This window comes from Pelobates fuscus, chromosome 1, assembly GCF_036172605.1.
Source record: "Pelobates fuscus isolate aPelFus1 chromosome 1, aPelFus1.pri, whole genome shotgun sequence".
Taxonomy (NCBI): Eukaryota; Metazoa; Chordata; class Amphibia; order Anura; family Pelobatidae; genus Pelobates; species Pelobates fuscus.
Window position 1 is genome coordinate 353244172 of NC_086317.1, and position 18499 is coordinate 353262670.

Consider the following 18499-nt stretch of genomic DNA (forward strand, 5'->3'; position numbering starts at 1 on the left):
GTCATGAATACATGTAGTTGAACTGGTGACTATAGTGTCCCTTTAACATTAAAAATGAGTAGAAGGATGGCATTTGAGGATTCCAGACACTATAACCGCTTCAATGAGATGAAGCAGTCACAGTACTTAGTGTCCTTTTAAGATAAATATAGGCATCAAATAATTTTTTGGAGTAAGAAGCAAAAATCATAATAGAAATTCAATATGTTTTGTAAATGTATCAATTTATTACATACATTGAGTATCTTATAAAACATCCTATATATAGTTTAAATAAATACATGTAATGCCAAAAGTAGTATAAGTGGCAAGTACATTTTATTAAGCAAATAGCAAAAATCGAAACAGAAAAATGTTCAATATGAGATTTTGTAAATATTTCAAAATATCCATAACTGACATCATTGATTTCTAGTTGCAAAAAAAGGTCTACCTTTTTCTTTTGGTTTAATTATGTGGAAGAAATTGGTAATAATTACACTAAAGAAAAACAGTAAAATATGTTTAGTAGCAATATAGCCTTTACATTAACAAATATACATCAAAATTCAAATCACAAATAATTAGAAGCACTCTTATTTAAACAATATCTAATGAGAGAGAACATCTTATAGCAACTTAATAGTTTCCTCTACCAGAAGTGCTTAGTATTGTAAAATTATAGTGTATAGGCGGTTTGCTCTATTATACTTTACAAGAGAATTTCTGAAGATATATTTTGTAGTTACTTTATAGAAAAATATTTTTTTTTTTATCAAAATAGCCATTTTTGCTTTATCTCTTTTATTTTCATTTTTTTTTTTGGGTTGGGTTATAAAAAATAATATTGGATATTCATGAAGAACCCTGTATTAGAAAACAATATGCCTACTCCTCAATTATTATTACGCAACATGGGGTAATGTTTCATGAAAGGCCTATAATTAAGGATCTTTGAAAACTGAATAATTATTTAAGTCTCTTCAACCAAGAATAAAATTATTTTTTTTAAATGTTAGAATAAACAATATCATGTTTATTTAAGGAAAAAATTATATAGAAGTAACACCGTTAATTCTTAATACCTAACAGTTTTTAACAAGCAAGTTTTACACACACTTTATTAAAAGAACAAAGACAACTCAAATTCTAAATTATTTTGATGTCTTATGATCTTCTCCATAGCATACTCCATGTCTGAACACTTCCCATAGTTGTTCATTTTGCAACATCTATATGATCCATCTCTCTGAAATAAAATAAAATATGTTACAATTAGTATGCTTTTGAAAAAGTAGATATCAGTATGGCCGTCCTGTAAAAGAACTGCTCTATTTATATTTTATCTTACATAGCACACTGTAGTGGTTATGGTGCCAGGAGTGCCCCATGTAAGTACTCGAACTCTTTTATGGTTTGGCATTTTCCTGGCATCCCCTGGGCAGGGTCAGCTCATTGGCTGAGATTGTCAGCTGATCACTCTAAACCAATAAATTCAATCCTGCACTGCAGTAACCAGCGGACGTCTTAGCAGTGTGACTACTAATATTGTATTGGGTGTCAGGGCACACAAACTTGGAATGTAATTATGTATTTTTCTCTTCTGTTAGTATACACAAAACATGATGAATAAGTAAAGATAAAATAATGCTAGTAGCTGTAACATTTACTTGTAGCATCTCATCTTATAGAAATACATGATGTATACTTGCAGCCAATGTTACAGTCTTAAGAGCTAGTATCTATGGGTTATATGAAGATGGTGCAGCTGTATGTTAATAAAAGGACACTATAGTCAGGGGCGTATTAGCCGCGAGGCAAACAAGGCATTTGCCTTGGGCGGCATTTTCCAGGGGGCGGCAAAAAAGCCGCCCCCAAACGCCCAGGGCAAATGCCTTGTTAGCCTTGCGGCTAACTGGCATGCCGTCTGGGCGGTCGGTCGGTCTGCTGGGCGGTCGGGCGGCGCTGCTGGGCGGGCGGCGAGGGAGCACTTCCTCTGAGCTGTCTGCTCAGCTCCCTCGCGCGCCGCACAGTGAGGCTGGGAGCCGGAATATGACGTCATATTCCGGCTCCGCCTCCCAGCCTCACTGTGCGGCGCGCGAGGGAGCTGAGCAGACAGCTCAGAGGAAGTGCTCCCTCGCCGCCCGGCCGCCCGCCCGCGCCGCCCAGCAGCCACTGGACCACCAGGGAGAAATAGGACCCCCCCAGCATTCCCAAAGGTAAGGAGGCTGGGGGGGGTAAATTTAAAAAAAAAATGTGTTAAATATGTGAGTGTGTGTGTGTATGTCTGTTAGTGTGTGTGTGTGTGTCTGTCTGTTAGTGTGTGTCTGTCTGTCTGTTAGTGTGTGTGTCTGTCTGTTAGTGTGTGTGTGAATGTCTGTTAGTGTGTGTGTATGTCTGTTAGTGTGTGTGTGTATGTCTGTTAGTGTGTGTGTGTGTATGTCTGTTAGTGTGTGTGTGTATGTCTGTTACTGTGTGTGTATGTCTGTTAGTGTGTGTGTATGTCTGTTAGTGTGTGTGTGTGTGTGTGTATGTCTGTTAGTGTGTGTGTGTGTATGTCTGTTAGTGTGTGTGTGTGTCTGTCTGTCTGTTAGTGTGCGTGTCTGTCTGTCTGTCTGTTAGTGTGTGTGTGTGTGTGTCTGTCTGTCTGTTAGTGTGTGTGTGTGTCTGTCTGTTAGTGTGTGTGTGAATGTCTGTTAGTGTGTGTGTGAATGTCTGTTAGTGTGTGTGTGAATGTCTGTTAGTGTGTCTGTGAATGTCTGTTAGTGTGTGTGTGTCTGTCTGTTAGTGTGTGTGTGAATGTCTGTTAGTGTGTGTGTGAATGTCTGTTAGTGTGTGTGTGAATGTCTGTTAGTGTGTCTGTGAATGTCTGTTAGTGTGTGTGTGAATGTCTGTTAGTGTGTGTGTGAATGTCTGTTAGTGTGTCTGTGTATGTCTGTTAGTGTGTCTGTGTATGTCAGTGTGTATGTCTGTTAGTGTGTGTGTATGTCTGTTAGTGTGTGTGTATGTCTGTTAGTGTGTGTGTGTATGTCTGTTAGTGTGTGTGTGTGTCTGTTAGTGTGAGTGTGTGTATCTGTTAGTGTGAGTGTGTGTATCTGCTAGTGAGTGTGTGTCTGTTAGCGAGTGTGTGTTTCTGTTAGCTAGTGTATGCGTATCTGTAAGTGAATGTGTGTGTGTGTATTTAGAAGGCGGGGCGGGGGAAGGGTGGGGGTGGTGCGGGCGGGGGGAAGGGTTGGATGGGGGTGGCGCGGGCGGGAGGGGGGCGCCTGAGTTTTGTCCTGCCTAGGGCAGCACAAAACCAGGATACACCACTGACTATAGTCACCATAACAAATTCAGCTTAATGTAATTGTTCTGGTGTCTACTGCATACAATTGCCCCCCAGGCCTAAGGTTGCCAGCCCTCCCCTGGAGAAATAAACAAATATTTTAAAGGGACACTATAGTCACCTGAACAACTTTAGCTTAATGAAGCAGTTTTGGTGTATAGAACATGCCCCTGTAGCCTCACTGCTCAATCCTCTGCCATTTAGGAGTTAAATCCCTTTGTTTATGAACCCTAGTCACACCTCCCTGCATGTGACTTGCACAGCCTTCCATAAACACTTCCTGTAAAGAGAGCCCTATTTAGGCTTTCTTTATTGCAAGTTCTGTTTAATTAAGATTTTCTTATCCCCTGCTATGTTAATAGCTTGCTAGACGCTGCAAGAGCCTCCTGTATGTGATTAAAGTTTAATTTAGAGATTGAGATACAATTATTTAAGTTAAATTACATCTGTTTGAAAGTGAAACCAGTTTTGGGTTTTTTTCATGCAGGCTCTGTCAATCATAGCCAGGGGAGGTGTGGCTAGGGCTGCATAAACAGAAACAAAGTGATTTAACTCCTAAATGACAGTGAATTGAGCAGTGAAATTGCAGGGGATTGATCTATACACTAAAACTGCTTTATTTAGCTAAAGTAATTTAGGTGACGATAGTGTTCCTTTAAGCCTCTGCTGTCAGGAATACACGTTTGTATTCATGACACTATTTTATACCTTTAAAGTTAAACCAAAAAAAAATAGTATGAATTAATGCATTGTGATTATGTCCCAAAGTAGCCTTAAGAATACTACAAATATAAATATCTTAGTTTATTCAAATTGAAAAACCTTTGATGGCTTGATGATCTTCGGAAATAAACATCTAATATTTCCCCATAACTTTTTGCTCGATATCTGACTGAACCAGTGTTGACTAATAATTGACAGCAGCTTGAGTGGATGATGGTGAGTTTTCATTATTTCGTGGGCAAAGGGTTAGAAACATACGTGATATCAGCTGGAATTCCAGGTGTACCTTGAACTGACTAATTACTAGATAAATTCCATGACTACTTTTTTTATGAATGTATTTAACATATATAACACCCTTATCCAGTGAGCTACCGAATAGTAATTATACAATCAACAAAGAACATGTTAATTATATAAATACAGGAGAGAACATTTATATCAGAATGAATCTCACTTGATTAACATAAGCAATTGGGGAAAGGGCAAGTGGGAGGTTGCAGTAAGTTCACTAGTGAGAATGATATAATCAATTAAATCATTTATAAATAACTATAGAAGGGGCAGATATATAGAGAGAAGGTTATATCTCACTCTTGCACCAGGTGATGGGTTACAGTGGGATGAGCATACAGACTTTTACATCCGTCAAACCATGTCATGTCTGCCATGTCAAACCATAACATGATTTTTTAAATTAAGGCTGGAGCATTCAAATTGTATTGTTTTACCCTTACCTTTTGCTTTGAAGTAGCAAGGTTCACAGTGTATGCTTTGCTTATAGATCCACATACTATCTCCAGCTTTCAGGCCTCCCAAATCACCAGAACACACTTCACACTAAAATGAAGAAAAAAACATTAATCATAAGTGTATAGAAAGTATTTCAGCCCCTTATCCTATCTTACCAAAGTGGTTTCAATTACACTTTGGGCAAATTGCTGGAATAAGAGTTGAAGATCAATACTAGCTTATAATATTCATTTCTGGAGTGACGGAGTGCACATAATAATTGTGCCATTGCACTACAGAAAATGATCATAATGATTAGATGATCAGGTGGTGACTGGCAATTTAGAACAATTACCAATTTGCAATATATTTGTATATTTCACAGTTTGTACCTACCTTAAAGCAAGTTGCATGACAAGAAATGTTCAGGTCCTTCAGGATCATTTTAGCATCAATGCCAAGTGGTTTACGACAGTAAGTACACATGTCTTTTTCAATGACAGACCTAAAAATAGGATCAAAACAATGACCATTATAAAAAAAACACTTAGCAAAATTAGGTGGCAAACTTTTTTATTTATCTACATTTATTTGCAATCATATCTTGTTGCATTAGTTATAGGTTTGAAAGCTTAATGGCAGGTGCTGATGGCATAATATGATATCAAATAACAATGCAGAGTTACAAACAAAAAAAGCATGCATGCAGTTATCATTCATATTATTTTGAAAACAATATCAGGACAGATATAAATGTTGAAAGTGGTTATGGTGCTTGGAGTCTGTATGTGCAGTGTAAAGTTGTAAAGTTTTTGATTGGCTAATGTAAATTCTCTGCATATTACTTTGCACATAAATATATAAATTGGCTCAAAGCAGTTAGCTTTCAGGATTGACTAATGCATGGCTAGCAGGACTGACTTCCAGCTTCTACAACTCCGTAGAAGCCGGATGTCATCACTGGCCAAAAGAGGACAGTCTACGCCTTGAGGGGGCCCAGGTAACGGTTTGCCCCATTATTGGGAAATGGAGCCAGGGTACAGCAGGCTGTAGTGGTTATGATGCTTGTAGTAGCTTGTGAAGAAAATAGCATGCTATTCGGGACTTTTTATTGCCATTCGGGACTTTTTATGTTTTATTGGTTCGGTAGCTGTAACTACCGAATACTGACCACCCCCCTCACTCATTATCTTCAAAAGAAACCGTAGATGAAGCGCTCTCCCTGTGGGGCCATCGTTCGTATAACCAAACACCACGTACAAGAGAAAATGGTGGCCAACTTGTTCACACAAAATGAGGCAGTGGGACTTGGTCGTCGAGTGTCTGGAACTAAAATTGGACACTCGACTTCCCGAACACTGGTCAAAGTATACGAACGCCTGCTTCCTTTTCCCGAACAGCCAGGAGAGCGCTATTCGGTAGTTTGATTCCCACGAACCAGGGGAACAATCGCTACTATGAGCCAAGGTGTTCAGTTTGTGCATTTATTCGGTTTTATGACTTTTCGAAATAGACCGACCGCACAGCCTAAACTCATGGAACTGTTTCTGGGCAGGAGCCTCGTGTGCGGTCGGTACAAATGGGACTTCCATAAAATTCGAAAATACCTGAACTGATCTGGGTGATTTTTGGATATGTTGGTAACCCAGATCAATGTTACCGGGGGATATGACATTTATGGGGTTGCTATATGTTTTAGGGTACTTTCTAAGTTTTGGGGAAAATATGTTTTTACTGCCTGAAGATAATTGAGTTATTAATCTAACTGACTCAATTATCTCACAGGCAGAGAGGAGAGAATTATCTGTTTGTATTGGGAGTGTCACACTTTGTCACTGTAATATTATTGGCTGTAACCTTTGTGTCCCTGTCCCCCACAAGGTCCTGTGGGAGTGCCCCTTGCATGGGGACTTGCATAAAAGCCAGTGTGGCACCATTAAAATGAATTACCTGTTGTACCCTTCATGAAGTCTAGGCTCATGTTTGGGTAACTGTCTACTTGCTGGGGAGAAAACTACTTGGATGCTGCATTTGTCTGGAACTATTCAAATCTACACCCGAACTGCAGCTATAATCATTCAGGCTCAGCAGTTTGGGAGGAATAGGCGAACAGGGTATCTACTATACCAGCGTTCGTAACATAACTATTATCTCTAGTTGTGTTACTCCTGTAGTGTTATTTATTTATGTATTCATATATTTGTGGTAACAAGACATGTATGCACGTTTGTATATTGCCTTGGCTTTGGACGGCTTACTTTGCCACGTCATATCATTTGTTCATCTCTGGCCTTGTTCTTGTGGATAATAATATAGAAATGTCTGTTTGCATCCCTAGATACATCATCTCTCCAAGTATGATCCTCATTGGCCTTCTTTATTGAGGTGCCCTACCACCAGTATCCTTTGATTTTGCCTACCTTCCTCCTTGAACCTTTCTCCTCCCAGTCAATTTAAATCCCCTTTCTCTTTACTCCCATATTATGTTATGCCATTTTTATAGTCCTCCCATTTTAGCATTTTGGATTCCTTTCTCTTTTTTTTTAAGACTCATTCTAATGCTGCAGCTAGGCCTGATATCAAAGAGAGTATGTAAACATAGGTCAACTGCCCAATCAAAGCTCAAATGTTGATGTCTGCTCTCACTATACATATTTTGGACTAAGGCAAACTTCTACTTATTTTTCCTTTTACCTTCATTGGCATCTTATAAATGACACATACACTTTTAGGGCGTACTAGAGGGATATATAAATATCTAGTCAAATTAATTTTTTTAAATTAAATAGATAAAAATCCAAAATGTTCATTCTGACACATTACAAAACACATGTTAGTAACTGTGTTCAGCCTATTACAGCCCTGAATTCAATGTATTTGTGACATATTTTGAGATGATTTTAGGTACACCAGTGCATGTGCATCACGTCACTCTGATTGGAAACCACTGCTAAGCAGAATGATTTCTGCCGCTATTAGCTGCTGCATGAGGAGACTCGACACAGACAAACCCACAGCTAATAGCTGCCTTGTTCACAGCTATTGTAACTAGCTATTGGGGTTAGCATGTTTATTCATTTACATTATAATAAACCAGCATTTTATGTATTGCTTACCGATCTGAAGTAGAATAAACTGTTTTAATAGAACTTGTCTTGACAGTATCTTCATATGCATTAAGATTATCATATATTGGGCTGTTTCTGAAGGCACTGAAATAATAGTAATAATGCAAAATTAAAACAACATTTAGAATAAGTCATCTGGTAAATATAAAACAGAAACTATGCTTTTATGATGGATTATGATCTTGATGAGCCAAGCCAGTCAATAGTTTGCTTCGCTAAAACACAAATGGCATGTTGTAGTAATATGCAGGTCCTACACATTGACATTGTGGCAATTTTTTAAGAAAACAAAATGTGTTTAAATATAAGAAAATAAAATTAATATTTCACAATTTTCTTGATAACTATAATGATAAAAACGATCCACACATGGCTTTAAATGTTTTAATATGTTTGCTTCCATATTTTTTTGGTTTTGTTAGTTAACACTAGTACAAACCACCTCCATCTCTAAAACTGATATACTTAAAGACATATTTTGAATTTAAATATGGAATGTTTGAAGTCAGCTATTGTTTTGCATGTATTTGATATTGTGTTATTTTAAAAAAATTCAATCGTAAACTTTGACTGCATGTATCATTAAAAGGTCACTTTATGCACCATCACAATTTTGCACAATGATGGTGCACATAGCCCCCAGAGCCTAGTCTCAGCACTGATCACTGCAATTTTAGGCTAGTCTCAGCTCTGTGAGTGCTTTAGAACTCGAGCAATTTGTTAAAGTTACATTCAGTTCCAGGCTGCCTATATCTAGACTAGTTTGTCTACATTATGCGTTTAGCTTGGACTAACAGAGCCACTCAGTTCCTCAAAAGTGAACTGGATTATGGGTACAATGATAACATGGCTGCTTTCAGTTTACCGAGCAGCTCCATTCATCGTATGTGATCAGTGAAAACGTTCTTGATGATCACTTACTTTTCCACTTCCCCTTTCTTTTTCAGTTAACAACATTGCTATCCAAGTCAAAATATTTGACTTCTTTATTTCTTCTTTATATTATTCTACCTATCCCCTTGACTTTCTTATACCTTAAACATATATAACAAATCTTTGAATCTCGTAAAAAGATAAAGCAGAAACATAAAGCAGAACGCAGAACATAAGTATGGTATTGCACCCAAACAAGTAAATAAATCTATTTTCTAATCCAGTGATAATTACCTTTCATTATCGTATGACAGTTTGGGCTTATAATAGAAGCTTGTTATGTCAGGCAAATGGCTGAAATATAGTAAAACAAAAATAGTTTGTATTCATCACTAAAACATTAACAATAAGAAGCATGAGGGAGCTAGAGTCATCTTCTTCCTCTTCCGTCACTCATATTCCCTCCTCTTCCCTCACTCTCAAGCTGTAAATACAGTTGCAGAGGGTTACTTTGATGTCAGCATCTGTTGACACCAATGGAATGTGGTAAGTGCTGAAATTATTTATTTACAGGTTATAGGGAGAAGATATCCCCTTCATGATCTATATATATGTAGGGGGTTTTATGTGTGAGGCAATGTTAAGACATGTATTTGGGCAAGTGACTCAGACAGCTTTGTGAGTGATTTGCCTAGTGAAATCTCCATAGATTTAAGTATCTTTTTTTTTTTTTTTCAAGTTATAATAGTGACCCTACTAGGTCCAAAGCAAAGGAGCATCTCATGGCACATTTAAAACAACAGAGATGCTGGGTGTTGTCATTATTTCTTGATGCCTGAGATGGTCTCCAAACAGACACTGCTTTATGAGGGAGAACTGTGGCCATTTAAACAGGCAGCACTCACAACTTTAACGAAAAAAAAAATATGGGTAAATCAATTACTAAAATGTTTTCCGTGGATTCCTGGAGCCAATATTATTTACTATATTTGTTCTAAACATTCACTTGAAAAAAATATATTCATCTCCTACATGTGTGGTTAGGGATGAGAAGAAAGAAAATCCTGGCTCCCATCTGCTTTGCTTTAAATTTATCACGACACTTTAGTAAGTATAGATATTTTCAATTTTACCTTGATTCCTGAGTAATGGTCACATTTGAGCGTTGGTTTGGTGCATTGGTTGTGTCATTATTAGATTTGTAAGTTGTAGTTGTTTGACGGCTTGAAGTAAGAGATGGATCATCATTGACCTTAGAGGATGAGGATGTACGACGGCTTGTCCCATCAGGTTTATCTTCACTTATGTTATATGTTGTGGTAGTGGTGGTGGTGGTGGTAGTTTTGTTTGAACGAAGGTTTGTGGCATCACGGGGATCACCAGTACTTTTGTAGGACGTAGTTGAACGGTTACCAGATACATCATTTTCAGTAATTTTGGTGGTCGTAGTGGAATTTCGGCTACCAATATTTGCAGTATTGTTAGTAGTTGAGCGGTTACCAGATACATCAGAGGTATTTTCAGTCATTTTGGTGGTCGTAATGGAACTTCGGTTACCAATATTTGCAGTATTGTTAGTAGTTGAGCGGTTACCAGATACATCAGAGGTATTTTCAGTAATTTTGGTGGTCGTAGTGGAACTTCGGCTACCAATATTTGTAGTATTGTTAGCAGGCCCAACTGTCCTAAAGAAATTATAGGAGATAAAAAAAGGTAAGACAACCATTTTCTGTTGATTAGAACACGTTTCAGAGAATATTTACATTTCAGGAGGTCGTTCATCCCAAATACAAGGTCAAAGTGACATTTCAGTAAATTACTAGTAAAAATGTGAAAGTCAACAGTAACTTGACCCAGGTCCTTTTGAAAACGGGTGGCTCTATTTTAAAATTGTGATGTGGTAGCAAACTTTATTCATCTCGAACTATCTGGATACAAATCTGCTCAGTTCTGACGACTGTGTGAAAAGCTAAATTTATTTACCCAAAAGACTTAAAGCTGTTATATTACAAGGCAGCTCTACTAAATATTAAAGGTACATTCTAGTGTTACAAATACAAACATGTAATCCTAATGCTAACTTGTTATAATAGCTAGATAGATTTACTCACCTTACTTCTCCCAGAGTGATTTTGTTTTTGTTTTTTATTTGTGTTTAAATAATTGATTTTAGTTTCAGTATGTTAAATCATACAAAATACTAAATCACTCTAAATGCTATATATCTTGTGTACTGAGTGAAATGAGAGAATTGTTGCAGGTATGTGAATACTTTTGCAAGTTGCTCAAATATTTTTGTTTGTGATTCTTCCCTTTTTAAGTAAAGAATCTCAAATACAATAACTAGTTTTGCACACCTTGTTTCTTAATTAGCACCGCTTGATTTTTTTGATTACTACAATTCATATTGATGTTTAATACAGATGTTACTTCATTGTTATATTAATTGCCATTCTTTAATTGTGTTGTTAAGCCAAATGTCTTCACTAAGTGGGTTACACTCTAACATCCCAGTTCTCCACTATACTCCACACTGCAGTAAATGTGCTGTGTATGAATGGTGCTAATTGTTCGTTTCAATAGCACACATTATGCAAACTCTAAATTTAGAATTAGCTGCTGTGTTCTAAGACAATGGAAGAAAGACACAGGCTTTGCAATTGATTTTTAGAATGTATTGATTTTTAAAACAAACCCAAGCTCTGCACAGACAAATTACAGCGTCACCCTAGATCACTGTTTAATTCATCATCAGTTCATATTTCTGAGAGAAATAATATATGGCAAAATATTTGAGCACTTGTTTTTATTTTGTTATTCTGGGTAGTATTAGAATGTGAGGTACTTACCTTTTACAATCTCTACCTTCATTCACCGGGTAGACGTGTTGTTAGGAGCACTATCTGGTTTACCATACGCTAGAAGACTGTCATATATTTATATAAGGGAAAGATCAGAAGAGGGACTGCCTCGAAGCAGCAATATAAGGGAAAGTTTAGAAGAGGGGCTGCCTTGAAGCAGTAATATAGGGCAAGCACAGCTTAGGTTGTTGTAGATCAAAGAGGTGGATTTATTAGACATTGCATTATATAGGAAAGGCAAATTTTCTGTCTAATACATTAATATCTAAATATCTCTCTCTCTAAACCTACATATACACCATAATTGGGTTGTATTTTGAACAGTGCTGCTAGTCTTCCAGACCTCTTGGGGTACGCTGCAACACACTACACCCAGGTATAGGAATTCAGTAATATTCATTTTTAAAAGAGTTCTGTGTATTGCCCTAACAGCATTGGCCACCCGATGGGCCCCTTTAACGTGTGGTCCCGGCGGTTATACAGCGCGGACCGGAGTCACGTTACTTAGCTGGCAGACACCGCTGTCACAGGGGTCCGCAGGGTGTCAGGCCCCCTGGAGTAACAGGCCCGGTCACACCTTTGCAACCGCAGTACTTACGCCACTGTCTCCTCTGACTATGAATCACATAACCTCCATTAACACTTCTTGAAAAGATACTTCCTATTTTTTTTATTTATTATTCTTTTTATATATTTTTTTATTTTATTTCAATCACAGCAGCATCACTGGTGAGTTAAAATCCTGCACTCATCATGCAGGTGAGGAAGTAGCTAATAGTCTTTTGCATAAAATGTTTTAGTCATATTTTAATCATCTAAATTGTTTTAGTTTAGTCTAGTTTTAGTCGATTAAATCACATAAGACTTTAGTCTGCTAAATCTACAGACTATTTAGTTGACTCGACCAAAATCTAATAGGTGCACTTAAAGTGTAATGCATTATTTAAAGGAATCCTATAGTGTTAGAAATACAAACATGAATTCCTAACATTATAGTGCTGGAGTGTTTATTTTGGTGTCTGGCAGCCTCAAACTGCAGTAAAAAGGTGAGTTTACTTACTGTAATTTACTACCGCTGCCTCAATAGTTGAGATGTTCAATCTTGACGATCTGAGCCAATCCAATGCTTTCCTATAAGAACGCATTGAGAGGCTATTCTGCACCTCATAGAGATGTATTGAATAAATGCATCTCTATAAGGAACGGATGAACGTAGCTGCTGCACATAGTGCAGCACTGAGATAGGAAGCACCTCTAGTGGCCGTGTGAGTGACCCACTAGAGGTGTTACTAGGCAGCAATGTAAACATTGCCTTCTCTGAAAAGGCAGCATTTACACTGAAAACCCTACAGGCACAGGCTATAGTCACCAGAACCACTGCATTACGCTGTAGTGGTTCTGGTGACTATAATGTCCCTTTAAGCATTTCTCTAGAATTTCCAAGTTCATTCTACATTCCTGGTGGAATAAACATCTATTAACGTATTATAATATATTGTATTATGTTTTGAACATACAATAAGTTTTTTGACAAGATAAGATAAATGATGTATTATTCATCCATAATATATTATTATTATTACAATAAATCATTTTTTATTTATCTTAAAATGAAATAAATCTAAGTCTCATAAAGAAACAAAATATGGCCTTGCTTTTGCACAGACCAGTAATTAGATTTGTATTGATTATAGCAAGTTGCACATGACATCCTTCATTCTTTCAAGCAAAAGTGCATCTCTGAAGATATTAATACAATGAAAAACTGTACTTATCTTATTCAGAATGAGACATTGCCTAGCAAGGGACGAGTGTCCCTTTAACAGAGAACAGTTGAATTTTCTCTATTCAGGTTCAAGTAATATGTTCAATGGCATTTTACAGCCCAAACTGTTTTTTTTCTTTTTATTAATATTCTAGAGTTGCTAGAGTTGTTCTTCTGCTTGAAAGAATCATTGTTAATTTTGATAGCAAATTTTTTTTTAGTTTTAGTCATAGTCTGTTGACTAAAATGGAATTTACTGCCCCATAGTTTTTGTCCTTTTATTTAGTTATATAGTATTGTTGTCGTCACTGAAAACGATACTATAACTAAATAAAATGATGGCTTTGATGAACACTATGATGGAATTTTTTTGTTGATTAAATTATCACTGCTTATTGTGTACTCTTTTCAAGCCATTTTTATGAATGGGGTGCTAATGATTGGCTGAACGCATCAACTGCCTGACCAAGAATTAAAAACAGTGTAAGGACAGAGGAGCAAAATGGAACTGCGCTGAAGTACAGATTTTACCTAAAGGTAAGCCAGCACCCAATGGTATACCTACCACATTGCAGGGGTCGTTGCTGTGATCGGGTCCATCAGTACAGGAGGCCCTGCCACAGCTGCGACACCTGCAACCATAGGCCACCGGCATATCTTTAGGGTTGGTACATAGCCGCACTGGTCTGCGGTTGCCGAAATTCCCGGCAGAATTGGAGCACTGTGCTGTGTTGCTGTCCCCCTGCAGCTGACAGGAAGTGGGTACATGGAACCGCTGGGGAGGGGCAGGGAACGGGACACATGGAGAGGCTGGGGGAAGAGGGAATGTGACACATGTAGGAGCTGAGTGGGTGAAATGGGACACATGGAAGGGGTGGTGGGCAGGGAATGGGACACATGGAGGGGTACGGGGGAGAAAAGGGAATGGGATACATGGATGGGCTGGAGGTGGAGAATGGGACACATGTAGGAGATTGGGGGGAGGGAATAGAGCAGCTGAGGAGAGAAAGGACACATGAAGGGGCTGAGGGGAGGTGTGAATGAGACACATGGAGGGGTTGGAGGAGGAGGGAATTAAACACATTGTGGGTCTGGTGCAAGGAAACGAGACACATGGAGAGCCTTGAGGGAGGAAATGAGAAACATGGAGAGACTTTGGGGGGGGGGGGGGAATGAGACACATGGAGAGCTTTGAGGGGGAGGAAATGAGACACATGGTGGGGCATTGAGGGGGAGGAAATGGGACACATAGATGGGGCTTTGGGGGGGAAAGAAACACATGGAAGGGTTGGGGGGAAATAAGAGTCATGGAGGGACTGGGGGCGAGCGAATGAGACACATGGAGGGGCTGGATACTAGGGAATGAGATGCATGGACGGGAGCCCAGGGCAATTTTCACACCAGGGCCAAGTGGAATCTAGTTACATCTCTGCCAGCACCAGGGACCTCCTGGCACCATGACAACTTAATTGTAATGGTGCCCAAACTGTTCCTTTAATGCCTTTTCAAGCTCCATCATAATTTTAAATTAAAGCACAACATAATGAAATGCTATTTGTTTAGATCTTTTAAAAAGAGAGTGCTAGTGATGCGTGTGCATCTTTGTGTGTGTCTAACACAATGTGCTAATAATAATACTGTTTTTACTGTGAAATGTCAGCAGAAAATATAGAATAAACTACAGTTTCTTACCCTTTGTTTCCATCACCAGTTATAGCTATCAGATCATCCAGATTCTGACTTCTTCAAGTATTGGAGGAAAAGGTTAAAGCATAAGCCATTAATATTATGCATTAAGTGTCATGTTGATGTACTTATTAACTGTAAAAGCTAACATACTATAAACATTTTAAATGATTTATTGCTAAATATTATAATTTCAAAAAATATATTAATATATCAGAAAACATTAAAATATGTTTCAAAATATTAAATCATTTTAAAAGTTAATTCAAATATATTAAATAATTTGCACAGTTTATGCTAAAATATTAAATCAAGACCAATGGCCTTAATAATGAATTAAAGGTTATCTGTGAAAAAAAATTTGCTTAAATCAATTTCATTTAAATATAAAATATATATTTTAGCAACTTGTAAGTGCTAAATATATTCAGTTCCATAACGTGCAACAGAAGTATCAATAGGTTTTCCAGTACATTAAATACATATGCAAATATATTTTTGCAATATAGTATACAACCTGTAGTGTGAGTCATATTATATAAATATTGTATCAAATGCTGGTACCTGGTCTTTTCTTGAGGATTTTTAACTTCAATTAAATTGTTAAGTTCTTCATCCCTTATAAAATTAAAAAGATAAACAAATCAGTAAATGGATACATTATAGTCTAAATAAGTGTATCCCTATTTACAACCTTGACTAATTTATTTACTGTATTTATGTGCATAGTATACTCCCGTCCCTAACTTTAGGTGCAAACCCCGAGTATGAAAGAGTTAAAAACTCTCTTGACACTTACCCTAATTCCAGGGTCTTTTTGCACTGGCTTAATCTCCTCCTTCCACAGCGTTAGGCCAATGGAGGACCTAATGCGCATTAGAGCTTCTCCATAGGAAGCATTGAATCAATGAGGATTTTGTTTTGAATATCTTTATTGTTGTCACAATATAAACGCATATATCGAACTGAATCATAGTAAAGCAGATATTTGCCCACGCAGGGGCATAAGCATTGGTAAGTAAAAGTATAGACAGTTTGTCGCTTACGCAGAAGCGAATTAGTCTTAGCCTGTATAATGTGACATAACGGATTGGTTCATATTGTCAGCTGGCCTATGTACTCATGTTAGTTTTACGGCTGTGTGTTTTAGTTTTTTGTTTTAAATATTTTTTTTTTTATTGTAGTCGTGTCAAAAGCTAGGGTAACAAACATTTTTTTTTTTTCTTTATAGCATGCAGGTGCCTGCGCAGAGGCATGAGTCTCAATACAGCGTTATAAGCCATTGGTTGCCTACGCAGAGGCGAGATTGGCATTCTTTATGCATTGTAATTATCTGTCATACTGTGCGATTTGTGCATGTCTGGATGTGCACGTTTTTTTGTTTTTTTGTTTGTTGTTGTTTTTTTTTGTGGTGGGCACCCAGGTACATTTTTGGAGCTTGTTGTGGATTTGCTGTGTCTAGTTAGTCCCTGTGTGCTTTGCGTATGCTAGTGTTTTCGTCTATTCGTCGCGTCTTTTGGGATTGCTGATGTTGCGGTTGATTTTTACTTATGGCTGTGTGTAGTTGGCCGTTATACGAGAGTGTAGTATTGTGTAGTTGTGTGTGACATATCTCCTGTATGTTATCTCTCCTGTTTGCCCCTGCAGTAGTCCCGCTCGTCTCGGCCTCTTGCCGTGCTTACTACTGTAGAGTTTGCAGGGTTTGTTGGGGTCCGGTGGGTGGTGCGGAGTCTATGTTTTCTAGTAGTACTGTGTCCTTGGGTCTTTTGTGTATCTTGTCATGTTGGCCCCTCTTTCTGCGTCAGTTTTATATTCGGTCTCCGGGTTGGGTGAGTGTGTTTGTGTGCGTGTTCTTTTTGTGTAGTGTTTGTTTTAGCGTGTTTCGGGTGTGGTCGTGTTGGTTGTTCGATGTGTTAGTTTGTCCGTGTCTCAGTGGGGATCGCCGTAGCGAGTCGTCGTGTTTGTGTGTTGTTTAATTGTCTTCACTCTTTTCGGTAGCGTGGTCTTTTTGCGTTGGAGTCTGTGTTCGTCCATTTTGGAAGTGTTAGGGGTGGGAGAGGTTGAGGGGGGGGATGTCTTGTCTCCCGTTGCCGTTCCGGCTCACCGCGCCCCGCGGCCTTCCGAATCCTCACTCGGGTCTGTGTTTCTCCCTCCCTCTCTTCCTGCGGTTACTGTGTTATGTGGCGGTGTTGAAAGGAGTCTGAGGTAGTATGGCGTATCCAGTGGAACCAACGTTTTATGTAGCGGTCCCTTTGTGTTGGGGTATTGGCTTTCAGGTCCTCGAATTTCCATGTAGCTTCCACCTCCTCCACCCATCGTCGCAGTGGGGGTGTGGTGGTCTGCTTCCAGTATATGGGGATGGTTGCCTTGGCTGCGTTAAGTAGTCTGGGAATGATGGATCTGGCGTATGTCTGTGTTGACATGGTGGTTCGGTGTAGGAGGAAGGCGGCCGAGGTCCTCGGCAATAGTTCGTCTGTTACATCCTGTATCGTTTTACGGATAGTCTCCCAGTAAGGACGAATCCTGGGGCAGGACCACCAGATATGTGCGAACGTGCCCACCTCCTCTTCGCATCTCCAGCAGGTGTCTTGTATTTCTGGGTTTCTCGTGTGGAGCGCTGACGGTGTTAGGTACCACCTGGTGAATATTTTGTAAGAGTTTTCCTGTAGGCGTGCGGAACTCTGTGTTTTCTGTATCAGGGTGATGGATTTGTCCCATTCTGCCTCGGTCATGGGTTCGTCTATGTCTTCCTCCCAGTTTCTGATGCAGGGGGGCGCCAGTATATATCTGCTTGCGATCAGGACCGAGTAAATCTGCGATATAGCTCGTGGTGGTTCCTTGTCCTGTGTGCAAAGGAGTTCGAATGATGTTGGGTCTCTCAGGAGGGATGGTTTTTGAGGGATGGATCGGGCGTATTGTGCTATTTGTGCTCTCGCCAGAGTGTGCATGAATGTGTGTGGTCGATCCGGGAAGAGTTCAGTCAGCGGGCGGATCATGAATGGGCGTTGGAGGACGTCTTTCATGCGGAAGATTGGTTTCTGTCCTATCGCTCCCAGGGTCGGGCCGAGTTCTCCCGCTGGGAAGTCCGGGTTGCCCCTTAGAGGGAGGAGTGGGCTCGGGTCTGTTGTTAGGTAATGTTTCGTGCCCTGTCTGTGCCAGACTTGCATTGTCGCCGCCACAAAGGGATTGGTGATGTGTTTGTGTCTGTACGCTGTTTTAGGGATCCATGGTAGTGTTCGGAGGTCGCATTTGGTCATGTCCGATTCCAATTGGGTCCATGGTTTGGTGCCGCTAGACACCGACCAGCTGATAATTCTCGTAAGGTGTGCAGCGTGGTAATATTTCTCAAAATCCGGCAGCGCCAAGCCCCCTCGGAGTTTAGGTAGGATCAGTTGGGAGTGTGCTACACGTGGGGATCTGCCCT

General features: G+C 39.1%; 1 protein-coding gene across 4 annotated transcripts in view; it reads right to left on the bottom strand.

The window, feature by feature from the left end:
* Nucleotides 1-296: 296 nt before the first annotated feature.
* The window catches only part of SCEL (sciellin), a 75349-nt gene continuing 57146 nt past the window's right edge, over nt 297-18499 (bottom strand). For 3 of the 4 annotated variants that reach the window (XM_063425840.1, XM_063425844.1, XM_063425830.1), the window contains 8 exons: nt 15640-15693; nt 15082-15132; nt 9897-10448; nt 9058-9117; nt 7879-7974; nt 5159-5267; nt 4768-4870; nt 297-1228 (listed from right to left, as the gene is read on the bottom strand). In XM_063425840.1, coding sequence (XP_063281910.1) covers nt 1212-1228; nt 4768-4870; nt 5159-5267; nt 7879-7974; nt 9058-9117; nt 9897-10448; nt 15082-15132; nt 15640-15693 — 1042 coding nt within the window. In that variant the 3' untranslated portion in view covers nt 297-1211. The remainder of the gene's footprint in view (nt 1229-4767; nt 4871-5158; nt 5268-7878; nt 7975-9057; nt 9118-9896; nt 10449-15081; nt 15133-15639; nt 15694-18499) is intronic. The other variant, XM_063425834.1, reaches the window with a different exon arrangement.